The sequence below is a fragment of the Takifugu flavidus genome, chromosome 2, assembly GCF_003711565.1.
Source record: "Takifugu flavidus isolate HTHZ2018 chromosome 2, ASM371156v2, whole genome shotgun sequence".
NCBI lineage: Eukaryota > Metazoa > Chordata > Actinopteri > Tetraodontiformes > Tetraodontidae > Takifugu > Takifugu flavidus.
In genome coordinates this window covers 10232928-10255198 of record NC_079521.1, presented here as the reverse complement: position 1 = coordinate 10255198, position 22271 = coordinate 10232928, and the positions used below count along the sequence as shown (strand labels likewise).

The 22271-nt window shown below is 43.7% G+C and overlaps 3 protein-coding genes across 6 annotated transcripts; 2 read left to right on the top strand and 1 right to left on the bottom strand.

Moving 5' to 3' along the window:
* Positions 1-950: 950 nt before the first annotated feature.
* Positions 951-7495, top strand: LOC130518545 (uncharacterized). Of its 2 annotated transcripts, none has more exons than XM_057021245.1 (3): positions 951-1084; positions 1338-1373; positions 3637-7495. In XM_057021245.1, the coding sequence occupies exon 3, from the start codon at positions 3646-3648 to the stop codon at positions 7492-7494; it is 3849 nt and encodes a 1282-aa protein (XP_056877225.1). In that variant the 5' UTR covers positions 951-1084; positions 1338-1373; positions 3637-3645; the 3' UTR covers position 7495. The 2 variants fall into 2 exon arrangements, with proteins under 2 accessions (XP_056877225.1, XP_056877233.1); XM_057021253.1 differs by lacking the exon at positions 951-1084 and adding an exon at positions 1092-1243.
* LOC130518719 (lymphocyte-specific protein 1-like) lies at positions 3156-18730 on the bottom strand. 3 transcript variants are annotated; one of them, XR_008948125.1, is made up of 15 exons: positions 18572-18730; positions 14954-15076; positions 13913-14174; positions 13674-13804; positions 13462-13585; positions 12528-12635; positions 12325-12348; positions 12209-12250; positions 11960-11991; positions 11602-11686; positions 11351-11491; positions 11170-11268; positions 10528-10627; positions 9867-9975; positions 3156-3386 (listed from the first exon to the last, which is right to left on the bottom strand). XR_008948125.1 is itself a non-coding variant. In XM_057021548.1 (14 exons), the coding sequence occupies exons 1-14, from the start codon at positions 18628-18630 to the stop codon at positions 3361-3363; spliced, it is 1356 nt and encodes a 451-aa protein (XP_056877528.1). In that variant the 5' UTR covers positions 18631-18730; the 3' UTR covers positions 3156-3360. The 3 variants fall into 3 exon arrangements, 1 of the variants encoding a protein (XP_056877528.1); XR_008948126.1 differs by having other exon boundaries at positions 14893-15076; positions 18572-18712; XM_057021548.1 differs by lacking the exon at positions 9867-9975.
* Positions 7620-10130, top strand: LOC130518741 (proline-rich protein 33-like). The gene has a single exon (XM_057021604.1). The coding sequence runs from the start codon at positions 7620-7622 to the stop codon at positions 8835-8837; it is 1218 nt and encodes a 405-aa protein (XP_056877584.1). The 3' UTR covers positions 8838-10130.
* Positions 18731-22271: the final 3541 nt, after the last annotated feature.

Genomic DNA, 22271 nt, shown 5'->3' with positions numbered 1-22271 from the left:
CACTAAATGACACAACACTCTTCCTCACTGCGGTCTGTAGTCTCTCAGTGGCTCCACACACTGGCTCAAAGCACATCTGCAGACGCTGATAGCATCAACTTCCTGATTCTGACAGGCCCTCATAAATGATCTGTTAGGTAATAAAGTTTTACTGTGTCTGCTAAACCATTTGTTAAATTAAGATCAGACTTAATTCTGTGCTCAACCCTGCAGATGACGGCAGTGATGTGGGTAACAGCTGCTGCAAAATCCCACAGAAACGAACATCTTCTGACCAGAAGGGCTGAATGAGGGTCTTCTCACTGGCATGGCCCCTCATGTAGTGAGAAGAGCCATTTTGCCCGACCAGGACAGGCGTGCCAGGCCACAAATACCATTTAGGAATGGCTCGAGGAGCATGACAAAGTGCCCAGGTCTCTGACCTGGCCTTCAGACTCCTCAGATCCCTGTCCAGTTGAGCATTCATGGGATGCAAGGACCCACTGCCAAAATGGCTATTCCAGGTACGGGAGAGGATCACTGTTGCGACAGGTCAGACCTGTCGCTGTGGAGTCTGGGACAACAATACGTTAACACTGATAAACAGTAATAAACCCTTGTGTTGGGTCCTGGTGGATTTTAACCTGCAGATCTTAAACAGTGTTCTAGGGAGAATGACACAAACCCTAAATTTAAAATTGGGTTTGGCTTATTTTGGTGATGCTGCTTTACCTCTTGTGCCTTTAGATTTTAATCATGCAGTGTTATTTTCCAGGGGTCAGAGGGGTGAGGCAGGAGTTCAGCTGGTCCCGTGTAGAATGGAAGAAACATTTCAGAGGGAAAAATAAAGCAGACATCCCTCCAGGTAGACACGTCTTCTGACCACGGGTAGGGGCTGCATCTTAAGCCATCTCAGGTGGTGCGGAAACCCCCATCTTCCCCTGCAATGCACACTGAAGGCAAATGTTTTATTTTTGGAGCGGCCACCGGCGCTGCGGCTCGCTCCCCGAGGCTTCACTTCAGTTCAGGATGAGTCGGCCATGTGGCACCTTGAGGAGGGATTAACAGGCAGAGAGCAGTTGGTCCCGACAGCCGCTGGCAGAAGGTAAACCAGTCAAACTTTGATTGACATCTGGCAGCATAGTCAGATCAGAGCCAGAGGTCAGGCGCTAACCTGCAAATGGATGGATTTGATAGAAGGCATGATGAATTTGTCTGACAGCTTTTACGCTTCTGCAACAGGTTTTCTGTCATAATAACAGATGTGAGTTCGAGTCGGACACTGATAAAAGCTGCACTCTGGCAAAAGTAAATCACTTAACTGATTCTGTTACTTTTTTTCCACTTTCTGTCTATAGCTCTTCAAGCAACACACACATCGGTTTCTATTCCAGGTAAGTGTTGATGGCTTCGATAATGTAGCTCTTTAAGTTTGTCCCTTTACTTTAATTTCATTCCCTCTGAAGTCTGAGAGATTGAGGTCACGTCACAGGTTTATCACAAATCTAATCTTATACTTTCCCTGATATCCAATCCCAGAGCCTTAAAAGGGGACAGGGGTGGGCTGTCACATGTCTGCTGGCATCTTTGAGACTGTGACTGCTTCACTGAAAGAAAGCTGAAGAAAAATTTCGGCTCGAGAACACAAAAGACACAAGAGTTGAATATTAAAAGGAAAATAAGGTCTAAGAGGAGCAACCTGAAGTGTCGCCAACTTGTAGAAAATTTACTCGCTGGGTTCCAGTGCCTCGCTGGTGAGAGCTTGACATCAATGCAAATTTCTGACAATCGCGGCTCTGAAACTCGAGGCTAAGCTCGCGGTCGGAGCAGCTCCGAGAGGATTTGGGAGTGGGATTGATTTCCAGCAGACTGAGGCTGTTGAGCGTGCAGGATGGCAGGCAGCAGGTGCTCAGTGTCAGGACAGTTGCTCTGTTTTCCATCAGCTAAAATTAGAGCCAGGACCTTTTCCAGTGTCACCCAAAGAGACTCCACTATTCAGACTGAAAAGGAGCAATAGGGTTGCTGTTGCCAGAGGACAGTAAAGGCACAATCAGACGCAACACTAAGGGATATAATGCCTCATAAATGACTATGACACTCAGAGTTGCTCAGAGTTGGCTCTTTACTTCCTTCCTTTCAATTTTAAACACATTTCCTGTTGACATTCCAGAGAAAAATAAAACTTTAGTCACTTGCTGTTTCTCATTAAAAAATGTTATGAATAATGTCACGTTTTACTTAGTTGGCCTGTGTTTACTGTTGCTAATGAAGCAACCAAAAGTATTTATTTAAAATCTTTTTGATGCAGCCTTTGGAGCCTTTAATGGTGGCTAACTGGGGTCACTCCACTGGGATTGTCAGGCCTTGCAATCGTGACTAGGTCGACCTTAGGATCGTTTCTTGGCTTGAGCACCATGCGGGGATGATGGATCAGCTGGAGGTTCTGGTCTTACCTGTCAGAAATGTTATAGTAACAGGGTTGGTGATATTTCAGTATTATAATTTCTGATTATAATTACCTGTCTCTTAAAAGGAAAGGTGGATATTTGTTCCTTGAAAGGTTTGACGGAATCACAGTTCGGATGGTTGTAAGCTCTTAAATTCAATGATGGTACTTTTACAAGGGGACAGAACTTTTTCCTCCTCCAAACTGTACAATTGGTTGGCTTTGTCAGACTATTTCCCAGCATGTCTTTCGCATCTTTTTTTCGGCTGTTTTTCCAGTTCAAGTCACACTGTTGAATGTGGCTGTTTTTACAAATGCAGAGTAAAATTTGGATTGGTAAAATAACACCCACCTCACACCCCCCATTCAGTTCGGGTCCCCAAAGTTTACATCAATCATCTCCCTTTGGGCGTACCTTTATTTCCTGCAGAGGTCATTTTTAAATCCGACCGTCTCCTTGAGGCTATTTTCATGAGCAGTTTGTCATCATTTCATAGTAGCTTTGCCATAAGCATCAGCTTTACATGCCTTTCTATTTCCAATAGTGACGTTTCTTGTAGCCATGCAGCATCTTCAGGACCCAATTAGGAGTTTGAAAACCTGCTAATGAGCCAGTTGTCGTGGGAGCTCACAGATCGTTAAAGCCAGCTGCAGACTTTTCTCAGACGCATTAAATCAGTCTCGCCGATGAACACAGGACAGGAGATGGACTGGAAGAAAATAGCTGAAGTCTCCATATTTAGAACATATTTTAATCAGTATAAACATAAAAATAGTATCTGAAATTGCTTCGTTACATGTTTGATAAGAAAAGGTCAGAAAGATAAAATTGGTAGCTTCAAAAACAAAGATTGTCAAAGAGATGGGGGGCAGTGTGTGTCATTCCAAACATTATTTTTGCCTTTAAGATTTCTTCTAGAGTCCAGTATTTCATTTCACAAATCTTCGTAGAACTGTTGAGCTGAAAAAACACAGACACAATAATTAGAATTTCTATTTGTTAGACCAGCAGTTTTCTGAAAGAATCAGAATTTTTTTTTTTCAAAAATCAGAATCAGGAGACATTTTGTTGGATGTTGTTTGTGATTTTATCTTCATTTATTACAAACAAGCAGATGTTAAACTACTGACAGAAAGTACAAACAATGTGTTTGACATAAATTTGACACTGAAAATGGAAGATAGAGTGATGTTTCTCATCTGTCCTGTAGGAGTCTGAAATGCCGATAGAGGTAAGCTACAGAAACGGGCTTGATCCAGACCTCACCCAGCAGTATCTACCACCACCCCTGCTGCCAAAACCAGGAAAGGACAATGTGCGGCTTCAGAAACTCAAGAAAAAGAGAGCTAAGAGAAGAGGCAGCCTCTCTCAGACGCCTGTCCCGTTTCGCTCCTGTCTGTCACCCGTCAACGAAGCAAGCACCGAACTCGAGCACAGTGATCAGTCCACGCCACCAAAGACCCCAGATTCAGACTACATTGCAGATTCATCAGTCTCTGGGTTCCCTTTTGGTTCCCTTTGTGGTCAGTCTGCATCTGCATTCTCTCGACCTGACAGTGGCCATGTTGGCAGCCCTCCACCATCCTCCATAACCAGGACATCTGAAGAGCAAGTGGCTCCACTATATGAGTGCTGCTCCTCTTTATTTGACGACGCCACTCCCTTCTTGATGCCACCTTCCACTTCACCACCTGAGCAGGTCGAGGAACTCCAACATTCATCTGCTTTCACTTTCAGTGCAGCCCCAAAAGCCCATGAGACTGTGACCACAGTCCCTATCATCACAACTTTGCAGTCCAGTACTAAAATATCAACACGCAGCGTGACCCTCTCCCCAGCAAACCCCAAGAGTGGCCCAAGCTCGCCACCTTCTCAGATTACAGCGCTACCTCCTGTTCCTCTGCTGCTGTCAGTTTCAAACAGTCAGACACAAGCTTTTATTCAGAGAAAAGGAGAGACAAACAGTTCGAGGGATGAGGCTCAGTTCAAGGCATCGTCACTGGCCTCGACACCTACAGGTAACTCCTACCTTGCCCAGACGTCCTCTGAGGAAAACAAAGTGTCAACGGTCGAAGCAGTGAGAGAGATGAAGCCCACCACCGCACAAACCAGGATCTACACTTCCAAGGCAACGTTTTACGAAATTGCTAAACCTCCGTCCTTTCAGGATCTCTCGTTGGTAAACTACCAGGGAGCATCATCGTCTAACATTTACAAGGAGAGTACACCTGTTTCAGGGACAAATGGTGAATGGTTACCGGTGGCCACTTCCAGGGTTGAAGGGAGAAGACCTAAAACACCCTCCTGCACACCATCTCGAGGGCCCACACCCATTTTTGAAATATCCAGACCCAACCCACTTTTGTTTGCTGCAAGTCCTGCTTTTAAATCTTCTCAGAGTTTACAAATGCCAGCAGTTCTCAAAGAGGTTCCAAGTTGCACTGCAATTCCAGCTAATGGTACAAGTAAACCACCAGCTGTAACACACCTGAAGCCAACAGATGCTGATCACATCAGTTTAGGTAAACCGTCCAACAAATGCATAGAAATAGATATACACAATGCTAAAAAAAATGACATAAATCATAAACTGTCGTCCGCTGTCATTACACCTGACCGTGTTGTGAATGAACCAAAGCCAAAAGATCTTGACATCCTGAAACTGCAAGCAAATCCCGTTAATGAAACTTCAGTTTTGCCAAAAGTTCCAACTTTTTGCTCCACACCTTCAAATTTTAGCCCCAAACCAGTGAATTTTACACAAATGCCACCAAGTCCAAAGCCCCAGCCATCCATTTATCAGCCGGTGGTCGAGGCACGAAAATCTCTGACCTCATTATTGGGGACTCAGATGTCATTAGCAATGTCGAGGCCCAAATCGCGCTCAGCATATTACGGACTTACACCAACAGAGTATATTGCTTACGGTGGCATTAAGACTCCTGCAACACATCACAGCTTTGCATCCCCCACACCTAGTGACAGTCATTCAAACAAAACACAGTCAGATGTAGCTGTAGGTGCATCTCAGGGGTCACAGTTTGTGACTAAACAACTCAATGGGCATGATTCTTCTTCAGTGATGAAGGTTTGTGATGGTTACAGCATGCAGCCTCTATTAACAGACTCTATAGGGAGGAAAGAGGTGCTTGAGGATAGTCTGTCTGAAGGTCTCAGAAATGGAGCACAAACACTTAAATCTAAAGTGGACATAATAAAACCTGACCTTCCTCTTCCTCTTGGCTTGGTACAGAAAACTGTGCCACAATCTGCAAGCAACATGTCCACACTAAAATCCTCCTGTTCTGACGCTCCAATACCAGCACTTAAAGCAGGTGAGGTGCACAGTCAAACTGGATCACAACTGTCTGCAGAGATCCCCTGTTTGACAAAGAGTGGAGCTCCTCCATGTTGTGCCTCGAATGTAGCAAATGGATGTTTAAATTCAAAAATGCCTCAGAGTGCAGAAGGGCCCAATCCTGTCCACTCACCTATGGACGGAGAAGCTGAGGTCCAAGCTGTAAAGTCAGGGCAGTCGGAGCTAAAGTCAGTCCCGCCTGCAGGTGGTGACAGTCAGATAACAGTCAGCCATCATCGTGACCCAGTCACTTCTGCGCTAGAGCTAGAGTCCAAATATACAGGAAGTGCCATTCCGAATGGTATCTTTACAGTAACCACGCCACAGAAAGAAGAAGCTTATAGGACACTCAATCAAACACAAAGCAGTTTATCAAAACAGGCAAACAAACACACCCCATCTCTAGTATCCGCTAATAACAGATGCTACCTTGACAAAAATGAGGCCAAATTCTCAAAAGCATCAGTCGTCATTAATGAGGGATCCACTTTGCCACACGAGATGATCAGAGCGTCCGTATATTCTGCAGGTTATGGTGTCCGCTCAATCCCTGTGATCCAGAATACGAAACATCCACAACAGGCCAGAGCAGACGTTAACAATCACGGTGGGGAAACCACAGAGATGCAGATCCATGGGGCGCCGGGTACATTAGTGATCAACCCACCACAAGCAAAATCAGACATTTCAGATATTAAAAGGACTTTAGCTGCAACAGCCAGGCAACCCATAAAAGAGCAGCTCGAGCTAACCATCGATAAACCACTGATGGACACACAATGTAGCATCAACTCAGGTGGTCAGGACAACGTTGGCCAAATGGCAAATTTGCACAAAAATTCCATTAGAGAGCCGACTGCAAAAGCAATTGAAACCGCTGTTGTAGCGGAAACCACACTGCCTAACCTAGTTAATGTAGAAGCTCAACAAACAACAAACACTACTAAACACCAAAGCTGTAATAATGTTGACACCAGTAGAGTCAAAGAATCAAACCCCAAAACCACTGGTGTTACTGGTTATCCTCCTAACTGTCAGTTAACGACTATTAGCACATCTTTGACAGATGTGGTCTCACCTGAACCTGCTGCAGGAATTCAAGAGGGCAGGCCCTCAAAAGACATTAATATTTTACTGCAGAGCAATCATACCAGTAGCTCCAGTGCACATGATACAGAAAACTTTCCACCAGTCCAAGCAGTGAGCACCGCGCCTCCGTTTGAAGCGACTGTGCCGCCCAGCCCCAGAATGAGGCGTGTTGCACCTAAAAGTCTTCAGCTAAGATCTAACAGACCTGAAGGTCACTTAGCAACATTGGTCACAATGACAACCCAGAACTACACAAAACCAGAAACACCAGTTCAGAGAGCATCTACCCAACAAATTACTGATCACACCACAGATGTTAAAGAGCGAGCAGTTGGATCTTTAAAAGTTCCCACTGAAACTATAAATTCCGCAGAAGCTGAGAGCACCACCTCAAGATCCCCGCTTAAAACTGAGGCTAAAGCAGTGGATGTTATAGAAAACCAAAACACTCTCAGAGAAATCAAGAGTGAACCAGTAAAAAAGCTTGGCCAGTCCATTATCATAACTGAGAAATCTGTCAACACTCAAACAGCCTCAGGTGTTCCTTTCAATAACCACCCAGTAAATGTTCCCCCTCAGCCCAGACTGATTCCAAAGCATCACTCAGCCCTCCTTCATTAAGACTAAGACCCTCCCCTTTACCTCAGCCAAGAACGCGTAATACACCTGATCGAGGTTATACTCCAACTCCGAGCTCCTCTTCCTCTCAGACTCTTGGTACAGGAACAAAATCATCCCCAGCTGTCATGAAAGATCAGGCAAAAGTTCCCATCAGATCTCTGCAGAATAACGCTGTTAAACCCCCCTTTCTGATGTCTGCTCACCACATTAAAGACAACAATCTAAATCCAGAGATCAAAGCAAACGTGACAAATAGCTCTGAAGACCAAGTCGTTTCCCATACACATAAAATGCAATCAAATTTATCACCAACTTCCTGTAAGGAAGAAAAGTTGAATACTGAGACCTCCACACGCGGTCATGATCAGCTTGTATCCCGTGAAGCTGATGTTAAAGTTCATCTGCCATCCATCCCGAAAGCACCACAGATTGAAAACAGTTCCTTAAATGCCTCGGGCACAGGTCAGGTCCAGCCTTTGACAGGGCTAGCGGTAGCGAGCATTACTGCTGCAGAGCCGGCAACAGACACACTGATGAAAGCCTCCATAGTTCAAGCTGCTGTGATTGATTCTGCCCCTCCTGCCTCTCTGCCTCAGGCCTCGGGCTCAGTCAAAGATCCGCCTCCAAACAGCGGAACATCACTGCCATCTCAGCCAAAACCTGGTCTCAAAGACACGGGTGTGCTGAGGACCAAAACTCCACCTGTGCAGACCAAAACCCCAGAAGTCAACCTCTCCACGAAGTCAGCGACATCAACTGCATCTTCAACTGATGAGAAGGACATCAGGGCAAAAGTCAAAGGTCTTAAGAGCAAAATCAGCGGGTGGGCGCGGCTCAAGAAACACATGGTTGTGGAGCAGGAGGAACCTAAGTTTCCAGAGGTGGAAGACAAACCTCAGGAGGATTCCAGCAGCGGTAAAGAGAAACCAGACCTGGGAGATGACGACAAACCACCTTCTGACAGGCTGACCAATCAGGAGGCAGTCCTGAAGACAGAAGATGCCAAAGCCTTGAAGATGTGGGATGCGCTCCTTTTTCAGATGTTCTCCACCAAAGACAGGATCATGCAGCAGATCAAGGCTGGCAAAAAAGATTCAGACGGCAAGAAACCCCCCAAGCGCAGCCAGGAAGAAGTTCCGTCTTTCGTCAATCGCCTGCCAGTTCTGCTGTACAGCCCGCGCTTCGATGCCAGGAAGCTGAAGGAGGCGGCGGCCAAGCCTCTGACCAAAATAGCAGCGGTGTTCGAGATGAGCCTGATAAAACGCAAGAGTCAGGAGGACGAATGCAAGGACTTCAACCGAAAGGCCAGAGGATTCACATCGGCAAAGAAGACAGATGTGTAGTGTCAATGAGGCGTGCAATCAGTGGGGGAAGGGGGGGCAGAAGAAGTCCAGGAACTTAAAGGGAAAAGGGTACATTTACTCCAGTCAGGGTCTTAAACTCTAAACTTGAGGGGTTAAACGAAACAAAGTTTGAAGATCTGATGATTTAGTGTTTAAATGAGCTGTTAATAGTGTTAATAATATAAATAACAGTGGTAACGCAGGTATGTTACACTTCTAAAACTAAATAAGATTATTGGGGGGAAGAGGTTTGTGTTTTCTGCCACGTGTTTTTTATTTGTCGAGCGCTTGTGCCGTGTGCTGCAGTTGCCTCATTTTAGTTTTTTAAAATTATTCTGTGATGCAGATGCTTTTATTTTTCTAAATAAGATTGGGGAGCGGGGTGAGTTGGGGTGGGGGGCACCGCTGGCAGGCAGTTTTTAATCTGTGATAAGAAGCTTTTACATTCCTGAATCAATGCAGCAGGTGGGTTTGAATGATAGTTGAAGGCTGAAGGTGGAATTTGGTGGATTTTAGTTTCTGCAGGTCCAGGGAGGGGGTCGAATGGACAGATCTAATCGATCAGTGACTATAAGAAGTTACAACCACAACCTGCAAGGTTTCAGGTTTTAGTCATGATAATTTGGAAGATTGCCTTTTCCTTTTAAATGGGCTGAATTCAAAAATCCTTTCAGCCCTTGTCAACACATAGATTTACTGTTTAATCTGAGCCATGTCCTCAAATACATTTTTAAAAAAAGCACTTTAAATGTAAGTTAGAATCTGGGGGCTGTTGGGGTCCTCATTCATTTATTTTATCAGCAATAATCTGACACAATTAGACTTTTTTCTGTCTAAATTTTTAAATGATCCACGAATACTGAGAGGTGTGAATGTGAGATTCAACACTGAATATTAAAAATATGAAGATAACATTTCCAGATCATGAGACTGACTCTGCAGGTGGGTTGTAATTTCCTGTGTTGGTTGAAGAAATGATGGAAAATGGTGTCAAGATAAAAGGAAGTCAAAGTGTGATGGAAGTCTCACAGTTCGGGAAGATTTTGCTCCAGCAGATATTAGCATGTGTCTTTTTTTTAAGCCTGCATTACATTGCAAAAACATTTTCTTCAAGATGGTGCAGATGAAAAGGATGACTCTGTTGAGGGAGAGGAAGAAGAAGAGCTGATAATTGTCTGACAGAGCAACAGAGCCTGTACTGGTGTAGCAAAGCTGCACGGAAACCATGAAAGATACTCACAGATTTATGAAAATATAATGTAATACTAATAAATATTTGATGCAACTGCTAAAGATCTGTAGTTGCTCATTATTTTATCCACTTTGAATACCATCAAGAAGTTAAAATTTTCTAGATCGCCCCCTGCTGGCTGGCGACATGTATGTCAAAACTAGCAGAATGAACACAAAACCTACTCAAAATACAACTTGTGTGTGGTTTCAAAAGAAGTCACCAGCACATAATAACAGCATTATTTTTTTTTAAATGCTGCAGTTGCATGATTTTCAATATTTGGGGGATTTTACCCTCTTGTCACAGTTGGGCAGATTTTGTTGATACGCCAGCAAGAAGTAAGATTGAAAAGATGACGTGGGATTTTTAATTTAAAGGTGAATTGTGTGATATTCTCCAGATACTGGGCAGCAACTAGTGGTGAGTTTCTGTTTGATTTAAATTTTCTGGATTTACCTGATGGGCTGTTTGTATCCTCATATCCTTCAATGGGAACCTTCTCATATTTTCCGTGACCCGTCACCACAAACCTGTATCGTTTACAGGTGGAGCCTTCCTGAAATTCAACACTTTCTGTCAGTGACGCATTATCCATCATCGATCGAGTATTAAAACAAAAAAATCTCAACATACAGTGTATTTGTTATCATACATCATATTGTTCAGATTACTGTTTGAAACCCCCACAGCTATTTTAGGAGACCACTGGTGGTATCATGTTCAGATGTTGTAGGGATGCATGTGGAGACCACCCACACCACTAACAGGGATTTTTTTTAAAGCTCTGAAAATCTGGGAAGTGTGACTCAAGTGTTTGTTGATTTTTTTTTAAATTTTTTTTTTTTTTGGGGGGGGGGGGTGTTCTGAACCAGCTGTGACCACTAGGGGCCAGTGTCGCGTTATACTGAGATGAGATGATTCACAACAGATGAAGTGGAGCTGGGGATGTGGGTGCAGGAAGAAGAGGAAATGAGACTAATTCAAATTGAGGAAGTAATAAAACAAAATGAAGAGTGATCAGAAACAGTTCAAGACTCGCAGAGTTAAGAGGAAAAGAATATCCATGATGGATACATTCCGGGTGAAACTGGGACTTACTGCTGGTGTGAAAGGTGAGCCGCACCGGCTCCCATGTTCACTTCCTCTGACCCACTGATTGATGAGGTCAGCCACCCCCACTTTTAAGCCATCTGCATCCTGTTGTTTTTCAAATGAGAAAATTTGAAATGACAATTTAAAAATCAATAAAAATATCCCTGAACATTATCAAGGATCAAACCTTCGATGGGGTGACAGAGGGGACGTTCTGGTTCCAGGCTTCTCCACCCTCAAACAGGCTCTTTTTGGAAGAGACGGGTTCGGAGGCTGCTGTCAGGTCCGTCAGCGACGGAGTGCCCGATCTATTTTCCTTTGAGGAGATCTAAGAGAAACAAGCAATGTGCAGAAAACAACAGCAACAAAAGACTAAAAAGTCACAGTATCACAGCACTGAGTTTGTATTCCTGCTAAAATAATAACATAAAAATGTACCTCCAGTGCCTGCGTATACATCTCCAGCTTCCTGTTAATCTTGGACACAGTAACAGGGAGAGACGTCCTCTTTACGCTGTTTGTGCTGCAGAAAAGGAGCTCAGATGAGGCCGATCAAAGGACACATGTTGTTAGAATTGATGCACTTTTCTAATAAATCTGGGTGACACAGAATCACGATGTCACCCCTGTCTCATTGGGGAATATGTAAATTGCTTATTTGAAAAAAAAGGGGGTTTCGCTGGAACGCTGGAAGGACTGGAAATGATATAATGTCCATGCCAGGTGTCCAGTTATTGGATGCTTTCCCCATTTTTCCACCTAAAAACAGTAAACTTACAATTGCTCTCAGACTCACCTCTTCTTCAAGGATTCTGTCCTCTCGATTATCTGTGAGAGAACGTTCGATTAAAGTCTTAAATAATGAGAATAATGCCTAAAGAACAATCACTTGTAACATCACTGCTGCCTTCCGTTTGAATCCAATTCAATAAAAAAACCAAATAACTTAAAAGGCAATAATTCGTCCCGTAATTAGCACAATTTGCAAAAGCCAATCAGAGTGGACTTGTTGATCATGTAGGGTGGATGAGAGACTGTGGCTCACCGTGCACTTCCCATCTGTCGAGACTCTGCTGGTTGTTTCATCCTGCAAAGAAGATGGGTCTTAAAAAAACCTGAACCCTCTGTTTCAAAAACAGGTAAAATCTGACACAAACTTACTGGGTAAAACTGGATGAGGAGTTTCTGATGAGACAGCAGGAAGCATGAAGCAAACAAAACAAAACCATGTCAGCAATACAAACTGAAAATTACAGTCTTGTAAACCGGTCAGAGTGACCCATCTCTCTGCCAAGGATATTTGATATTATTCATTTAGAACATTTTGACACAGAAACGATGTGAATTTGACTCAGATGAGACACCTTGAATGTTGGGCTCATGGGTCCATAACAGCACATGGCCTCCTCGTCCCTGCTGCTGCCCACTGACCTCCTGTCAGCCTCCCCGCCCTCCCCGCTCTCTGCTGCCAGCTAGAAAAACAGGAACACAGGAAAACATGAAAACAGAGGCAGTAAGGAAGAGCAGGGGCTGGGAGACTTGTGTCTCTATGGGATTTGATATGACAGATTTCAGACTAAAATCAGGACCATTTTCCTGGGTCATTTTCCTGGGTCATACGTCACATCTGTGGAGCCAAAAATGTATCTTTTCACCTTTTTCTCAGATTTGGAGCCGAATTCAGTGAACAGTGATCATCAATAAGCTCGGATGCATTTGATAATGGTTTTTAATGAAAACCTGCAGTAACTTTGATGCCTCCACGCTGACAGAGAACAGAACTCCTGACGTAACGTTCCTCATCTACGTCTGAATTCCTTTTACAACATAAAAGCTTTGTGACATGAAGAGTTTGGAGGCCAACGTGACGCTTCGTTGGCATCGGTGGTTTCACACATTCCTCCAGTCTAACGCAGCAAAAGCAGAGAAGAAGAAGGCCTGCTCGTAAACCCCACAAACTTAATTTAAGCGAAAAAAATCTGCTCTCCAAATGTTTAAAGAAAGGAAATGAAGTTCTGCTCGTAATACTTTCAGTATTCACTGTGATTTTTTAATTTTCCTAGGTTGGTTCTAGATCAAACAATATGAATGAAATAATACAGATTTAATGAGTGTGTCAGTGAGGGAGGGGCTGGGATACATTTTTCATAATAAATGAAGCAACAATGTTGAACTACAATATGTTTCTTTAAGGTTGCGAAAATATTTACAAAGTAAATGAAGTAAAAAGTAATTTTTTGGGGGGGCTCAATAATTTAAAGACCAACTGACAAACAACAGAGAGTATAGAACTCAGACCTCATTCAGAATCAGCTCTTCGTCCTCTTCGTCGTCCCGTAGGGGTCCCTCAGACCTCCACCGTGTCTGCGGAACCCTCGGCTCCTCCCGGCGTTGCTCCTGATCATCCACACTGCAAGCACCACTGAAGAGACGGTTCGACAGATGATAGATGTCTCTAAACCCGGATGTCATCCAAGAGAAACATCCTGAAGGAAATGAAGACAACGCACCGTGAATCCATCGTCCCGGTAACCAGGTCAGAGCTCCTGTGTGCTGGTTGGCTCGCGCTGGGCTGCAGCTCAGCTTCGTGAGGGAGGAACATGGCTGAGCTGTGCAACACCTTGGCTTTGTTGCTGGACACCTACAGAGACGACAGGTTACTGAAGTAAAACCAGTCAGAACAGGAAGAGGAGAAAAGGTAAAAGCATGAGGATATTCAGTGATCCACCACAATAAACAGAGTCTTTACTTCTGGAGTTCTTCGTGAAGCCTGCTGTAACTTGCACACCTCCTCCTCCTCCTCGTCATCCTCCTGCTGTTCCTCCTGTCCTGATTTCTGCTGCAGCGTTGGAGATGTTTGCACCCTCCCCCTCCTGCTCCTCCACTCCTCCGACTCCCCCCGGTTCTCCGTCCTGTGGCTCCAGTCACCAAAGCCCTCGTCCTCCTCCAGAGCCGAGCTGCTGCTGCTGCTGCTGCTGCTGCTGCTGCTGGGCTTCAGCTCCTCCTCCGGCCTGAAGACCAACACCATCATAAACACATCAGACCTGCCGTTTCAGGCTCCAAGGAAACAATGACACTTCCTGTTCCTGCTCATCCAACCATCAGCGGAGACCTCATCAGCTCGATAAATAACTGAGGCTGCAAGTTAAACATTTCAACTCAGACACAAACATGGCGGAAAAAAACCTCCAAACTATTTAAAAACAAAACAACAAATCAGATCCAACCTTCGGATTCAGTGAGTTAAACCCGAACAAAGCTTCACGTTATCAATGTAATGATCCTCAGTTACATTACTGAGAAGAACAACAAAGTTCTTTGCTGAAGCTTAATGAGGACAAAAGATCAACAAAATAAGAACAAGAAATTTACAGAGACAGGACAGGTGTGTATTAAAGGAGACAGGACAGGTGTGTGTTAAAGGAGACAGGACAGGTGTGTGTTAAAGGAGACAGGACAGGTGTGTGTTAAAGGAGACACTACAGGTGTGTGTTAAAGGAGACACTACAGGTGTGTGTTAAAGGAGACAGGACAGGTGTGTGTTAAAGGAGACAGGACAGGTGTGTGTTAAAGAAGACAGTACAGGTGTGTGTTAAAGGAGACACTACAGGTGTGTGTTAAAGGAGACAGTACAGATGTGTGTTAAAGGAGACGGTACAGGTCTGTGTTTAAGGAGACAGGACAGGTGTGTGTTTAAGGAGACAGGACAGATGTGTGTTCTGTCTTTACCATTGGATTCTAAAAATGCCTAAAATAAAATCTTGTGAATAATGAGACAGTGAAAACTGACTGCCTGTCCTCTGTCCGGTTGTCCTGCAGCCCACTGTCCTCTCGTCTGTCCCTCTCTCTGCTCCTCCTCCTCCGCTCCCGCTCCACCTCTTCAGCATCCTCCTGGCTCCGCTGGGCCGTCACCCTGGAATCAGACACCAGCATCATAAACACCCACCCGTGCTGCCTTCAGGGTCCACGTCAACCAGTTTACTCTCGGGCATCATAGAAATTCAATAACTGTCTAACATTTTCCTGTCTGAACGTCCAAAAATAATGAATTGATCTCCCCATCACTAAAGTCTCTTCTATCTAATTTGGGTTTACTCTTTCCAGAGGAGCATGATTACAATAACGCTTTTCATTGTTCAGCACATCTGGACGAGCTCCAGCCAGCTGCTGTCATTCCACTTAATTTCAGCCTCTGGAGAGGAACGGAGACGAGAGAGGAGAAGCAGAGCGGAAGACGGAGGGAGAGCCTCGGCTGGAGCCACCAGAATTTTTACAGATCCTTCTGACTGATTCTAAATCTGCGCACGTCAGCTCGCGTCAGGTTCTGATGTGGTTCGGCAGCGATGGCTTTCCTGAGACATGGACGGCAAACAACGTGTTGCCATGACGACAGTAAACACAACAAATAGATTTTCTGGGGCGCCAAAGCAGGAGACTTATTGAAAACCTGCCTGGAAGATAAAGACGCCTGGAAAATCCAAACCAAACCTCTCCTAATCAGATGAGATGCTGGAATCGTGCATTTGCTCCGTGTACGTTTGTCAGCGCGGCTGTTTATGGTGACGCTGTGAACCTCCAGAGTTGTGTTGATCTCCTCTAAACACGACTTTGCTGCCCTGATGAGCTGCAGCTGAGAGGCTGCAACAGTTGAGGCTTTTTGTATTTTTTACAAACAGCTGCAGCTCTAGAAGCCTTTTTTTTTATCGTTACTGAGTAACATTAAATAACATTAAGGTAACCAAGCACACCGTGGTCGTCATCAGGTGGGTCAGGTTCCCATCCACGAGAATCAGAGAACCACTGGGAACCAGTCTGGAACACGCCGCCGTGAACTGACCGGATGTGTGAAACGACTGCGTTGGCCGTTTGTTGGCGGGAGGGGTAATAATGGATCGAGTGGGGATAAGTTTGACTTATCTGGATCTCAACCCTCACCAGAGGTGCTACGTGTCTGAGCGTGAGACAGTGAAGAGCTGAAAGTGAAAACAGATGATATTTTCTTTGGGGATCATCAGGAAACATAAACAGCAAGAACAGCAATGTGTTGATTCACAACGGATTTTATAGGTAACGTGAGGATGAAAATCTGCCAAACCCAGCTGATGTTTTGCTACCAATCAGCACAGAGCTTCTAATGATAGGTCTTGTGTTCTGTATGATTAAAGGGGGAAATTCCTGGGAATTGAACACGTAGATGAGCTCATGTGTGAGTACACACATAATGTGTGTGTCTGTTCTGTCCTCACTCCTTATGTTCTCCTTATTTAACAGGCTGTCAGGAGGAGGGTCCCTCCTGTGGGAGTCTGGACCTGCTCAAGGTTTCTTCCTGTTAACAGAGCTCCATATTTTCCAGACAGAGTTCCTGAACCTTAGGAAAGTAGCACCCCCTTAGCAGTGGGGTAGTAGTTCCCGCAGTTGCAAAGCAAATGTACGCTGATGGCTATGTGTTCAGCTTCACTGAGTGGGACTGGTGCCCAGTATCTTTACTGGGACATTTGACACGAGGCTGCGACACAAAACTGAAAAGAGGACGTTTTGGATTAAAATCTGTCCAGCACAAGTCACTTTTTCCACCATTTACACGATGAGGCAATGGAGGCCCGGGGACATTTTCTCTGTGTGTGTGTGTGTGTGTGTGTGTGTGTGTGTGTGTGTGTGCGTGTGTGTGTGTGTGTGTGCATGTGTGTGTGTGTGTGTGTGTGTGTGTGTTGTGTGTGTGTGTGTGTGTGTGTGTGTGTGTGTGTGTGCGTGCAGCTGAACAGGAGGGAGTGCAGGAGTCAGCCAGATGATGTCATGGTCATTAAGGAAGCTGCGGCTATAAAAGAAGCTATTGAACTCAAAGCTCAGTGTCAGTTTCAGTGAGGTCACACAACAACGTTCCGCCCGTCACCCGGGAAACAAGAACCAGTGTGACTGAGGAACAGAAGTCAGGAAAAGTAGGAATTATACGATCATTTGGGCTCTTGTCCCTTTTAAATGTCAGTCAAACTTTACAAATGCTCTGTCTCAGCAAAAATGGTTGAAATGTCATTTTTTTGGTGTTAAAGTCTCCGCGCTGGAGTTTTAACATTTAAACTGAACCCTTACAACAAACAAACAAACAAAAACAAACCCTAATATTGTTTACAGCCTTCACAATCATGTTTTATGTCTCATTTGTCTTAATAAACTGATTACTAATAAACTTTGGAAATTCTCAGTGTTGAAATCTATTAGCGACACAATGTTTATATTTATATATATATTTTTAAAATCCTCCCTAAAAATGGTCCTAAAGCTTAAGTTGTTGTAGTTACTGAAGCACAAACACAGCAAGTAGGGGATACTTCCAGTCAATGGTTCTAAGAACCTTGGAATGGTTCCTCTAGTGTGAAAACAAGTAGAAGATTAAATGCATCTGTTTCCTCCTGAACAATGTGATAAAGCATAAATAGATAAAAAACGCTTAATTCTAACCTGATGTTCTGCTTAAGAACGTTTTATTTTCTACGGTTTATTCTGCCAATCATAAACTTTCTTGTTAATGCAGAATTGTTTAAGTTACACCTCTGCGAAGACCACCAGAGATATCTCCGCGTGTGATCCAACGGTTGGAAAACCTCCAGCATCAGCTGCCAAGTTCAGCTGTTCTGGCTCTCCTCGTGTCACAATAGATGTCTTAAACGTAAAATAGTTGTTCTAAAATCCGAACACGAGCCAAAGATTTCAACTTTTGGGAATTTCTTTTTTTCTTTTCCCTTTCTGCTGTGGATCTGATATCAGCATCATCGTTTTATAGTGTATTTTACTGCAGTCAGTGGTCATTGAACGCATCGGGCTAATCAATTCTTTGATAAAGTCATGATGGACATCTTTTTTTTTGTTTTTTTTACGAGACTGCACGGTTTGTTTTCATCTTCATAAAGTTTGACGTATTTCATCTAAACACACATTACACGTTTGTCAACATGGCTGCTGTCAGGTTTGCGTGTGTTCGATCTGGCTGCCACACAAATATTCTTTCAACCAGGATGAGACAAGCAAGCTGCTTTTCAACTTTTCATTTGCAGCCAATGGTTTTTCTGCCAAGAGCCGAGGGAAAAATGTGATTGTTACGACGAATTGGGCTACAATTCAACTCTTTTCTGGAACCTTTTTGGGCTCTTTTTCTACTCTTTTCTGTTGTTTTTCTTTGCAGGTTTTTTCCAACTGAACAACGCTAAATATTGTCTCTCATGGTTGATTTACAGATGAATGGTGTGAAAGCCTCTTTAGCTGCAGTTGGTACTTGCAACCGTACCTGTGAACGCTGAATACTTTGATACTCGCAGTACTCGCTGGACTCTCATCAAATTCAACACATGGATAATTTCGTTCACGGATCATAAATGGTACCATGGTGCCTGTGAGAGAAGCGTGTTTAGCTTACCTGATGAGGTTCTCCAGGAGTTGTCTGCTGGAGTTTTTTCTTCTGATGGGCTCGGACATGCTGGGTGGACTGGGCAGCTCCTGGTCTGCAGTCCTCGTTCTGGTCCTGGAGACACAGATGTTTTCTAGAGCTGCTCCCTCATTCTCTCTCTCTCTCTCTCCCCACCCTCCATGTGGTTCTCATTGAGACCCCCCCAACCCCACCCACACCCCATCTTCACACCCTAACAGAGGTCATGTGACTCTCCCAGGAGGAGGCGTAAGCTGATATCACAACAGTGTGTCAGTGATAATATAATACTGCTGATTTTGTTCCATTTTTGCACCGAAGTTGGAAAAAAAAGTCATTGAATATTTTCCTTTGGGGCTCTTTGAAGTTGATTTCTCTTCCAGACTTCAATTGTGGTTTTAGGAAGTATAGTTCATCATAAAAAACCAGAAGTGTGTCACGAACCTACTTTCATAATGGATGCTAATCTGCTTAATATATGCTTATTAATCATTTTAAATGAATTAAATGAATTGTTAAGTTTATTTCAGTAAATGCTGACTGCAGCTCATCGCATTATTAAGTTTGGGATATTCTGGTGATTCTATTAAATTTTCATAAAATGCACAAGAAGATGTGATGGAGTTTAAACTCCACTGATCATTTGCCCTCGATACAGTCGGATAACATTTTATCATAATAATAAATATGAACACATTTTAAAAGTCATGTTTAAATGTAACTAGAGAGAGTAATTAATCGTCACTTTGATAGGTTTGTTTATCTTTAAATTATAATATCCCATTTATATATATATGTGTGTGTGTGTGTGTGTGTGTGTGTCTGTTCTCTATACACACACACACACACACGCACACACACACACAGGTTGTGAGGTTGTGAACAGATGCTTAAGGAACCTGAGAACGGGTGTGTGTTGGATCTAGTTACTGTTGAATAAAAGATGGCGGCTCAGAACAGAAGCAGCTGCTGAAGGCCACAAGCTGATCCGATTGTCCTTGAACGCACCGTCAGAGCCCAGTGTCACATAACACCATGTTTGTTTATTAACACAGATTTGGCTAAATGCTATGCTAATGAAGGATCTTGAGGGGTGACCTGAACTGGTTATACTGGGAGAGTGAGGAGAAATTGTTTGGTTACTGAGAGGGTAAATGGACTGTTAATAGACAGAGATGGTAAATAAAACAAATTGATGGAAAGTCTTTAACTTTTATTTCTCTTTAAACTAGTGAAACTTTTCTCTGTCAGTTCAACACTCACAGATGTGCATTAGGTCATTCAGGCATTTCCAGCCAGAACTGATTTTCTCAACACACACACACACACACACGCACACACACACACACACTTTCCTCCCTCGCCCCCATAATCTTGCTGGAACACTTACAGGGCCTCCACAAAATGGTCGTCAAGACAACAATTCCCATAGCACTGAACTTATTGTGGTTGTTTTTGAGGGTTTGTAATGAAGGTGATGATGATGATGAGGCGCCAGCTTCAACACTTGAGGAGGAGGAGGAGTTAAGGAATGAAAACACAAACAAGCAGTTGAGAGACTGTCAACTGTATTTGAAAAACAGCCATTTAAATGTAAAAGTTTAAATATTCCAGCTGTGGGGTTCCATTATAATACCGTTTACATTGAGGACATCAATCATCAAGAGCTCTCTGATATAGAAACACCAATGTTATAGTGGTGGTGCGGCAATGGGGGCGGTGAGAGTAATTAAAATTAACAATTTAAATTTTGAAGCTGTGTAAAAGGGACTAAGGTGTGTGCGTTTGTGTGTGCGTGTTTATTTAACAGGTCAGGAGCACTGGACCATCACCCAATTTCAGAATTCCAATGTACCTACAAGTGAAAACTTCCTGCAGAACATTTGGAATGTTCTCAGCTGCAGCAGATGTGCCTCCTGACCTCCTGTCACCTGGGGGGGAGCTTCGATCTACTCTCTCCTTGTGATGATCTGACGGCCGCAGCCACCTTCGCGCCCCCCAGGCTCAAACCCACCCCCGCCTCAGGCCCGTAAACGTTGCCAGCTGTCCCGTAAAGACGGCGTCACGAGCTGTAAAACAGCTCCGCTAAACCAGACAGATGATGCAATGGATTCAGAGCCAGTGATGTCAAGAAGGAGCACTTAAATCCTCATCTGAGAGTTGGCAGAGCTGTTTACGCTGCTTCAACAACAACTTGGAACAAATCCACGCGTCAGGTTTGTGTTGTTGCTGAACTACCGGAACACGAAGATAAAAAAAAACAGTGATGTTTATTCTGTGGGCATGTTCGCTTCATCCAGTGTTGCTAGAAGCCCTTAGAAGCTTAGAGCCTGCCCCCCCCCTTCCTGCCCGCCACAACAGTAGCAGGTATAACCCTGCTTTTAACAGGAAGAAACCTGGAGCAGGACTATTGTGCCATCATATCCATCAGATTTAAGATGATGTTGGTGGACTTTGGCAGTGATGATTAAAACACCTTCACTAATGGCACTAATGGTTTGTGATCCCATTGATTTCAAGTATCATTCTGGACTCATTTCTATCCTGTTTTGTAACCCTAAGAGCAAAAAGCAAAACTGATGTTCGGATTTATACTAAATCCATCTACAGCCGAGATCTCGTGATTTTCAAAGCATCACACATCTATCCAGCTTCATTTTGGGGGGAATTAAACTTTTTGACACACCTCCACCCTCTTTAGGGGTTTCAATTCCCATAACACAGTGAAATATTCACAACTCCGCCAACACTTATTTTACACCGATTATCCCCAGAAAAAAAAGCAGTTTCTGTCTGATATGCACCATGTTTTTTTGTCTAATTACTTCCAGATCTGCTGTCTGGCTCACATCTTCCCCCTTCGACACAGCTTCTCAGCATGCCTGTGTCTTTCATCATTAGTATTCTTCTCTTCAGGACCCTGGTTGACACTGGACGTTTCCCTCTCATTAAGAGTATTTGTGAATAGAAAAGCCCGCGTTAACTCCATCACCCAATTATGCTGAATAACACAAATGTAAAAGGTCACAGGAGGGAAATCACAGGTTCTATAAGAGTTCTAAAGAGAGCATCACTGAACTCCTTTGATTTCTGGGTAATTAATCAATCACTCAATCTTTATTTAAATATTGTCTGCTACAATCAAAATTGTTTCTAGGTGCTTTACAGAACAAGCAACAGTGGCAAGGAAAAACTTCCCTTTAACAGGAAGAAACCTTGAGCAGGACCAGGCTCATGTAGGGGGACCATCATGCTGATGGGTGGCTGGGTAGAGAGAGGGGACAGGTAGAGGAGAGAATAGGCAGAACATAGAAATAAATTATATTAATTAAAATATGCTGCTGTTAGAGTTGGGTTTTAAATTTGCTTAAGGGGATAAAAAAAAAAAATCATTTATCAGGATTCTGACATTTAGTCAGGTGCTATATTAAGACCACACACTTACCTCACAGTTTTCTGATAAATGCAGCTGAAAGGACTCGGAGCTCAGGTGTCTGCCCAAAGACACCTGCTGTGTTATTAGCTCACTTTATTAGCTGTTTTCAGTTCTGCTGTATTTTACCAAGTTTTGTTGCCCTCTGTGAGTCAACAATAAAACCCGAAACTCTCGCAGTAAAGGCGATGGTACTTCATTTAAATTATCCGTGCATAGTTGTTTTGATGTTATCATTAAATGAGCTATAGCTCTCCC

What these genes read in the sequence shown, in the direction of transcription:
- LOC130518545 (XM_057021245.1), top strand. Translation starts at nt 3,646, where the DNA reads ATGCCGATAGAGGTAAGCTACAGAAACGGGCTTGATCCAGACCTCACC.
- LOC130518741 (XM_057021604.1), top strand. Translation starts at nt 7,620, where the DNA reads ATGAAAGATCAGGCAAAAGTTCCCATCAGATCTCTGCAGAATAACGCT.
- LOC130518719 (XM_057021548.1), bottom strand. Translation starts at nt 18,630, where the DNA reads ATGTCCGAGCCCATCAGAAGAAAAAACTCCAGCAGACAACTCCTGGAG. An exon ending in CTTCACGAAGAACTCCAGAA is followed by an intron (nt 13,805 to 13,912) that starts GTAAAGACTCTG and finishes TCGTCTCTGTAG; the next exon opens with GTGTCCAGCAACAAAGCCAA. An exon ending in GCTCACCTTTCACACCAGCA is followed by an intron (nt 10,628 to 11,169) that starts GTAAGTCCCAGT and finishes GTTGAATTTCAG; the next exon opens with GAAGGCTCCACCTGTAAACG.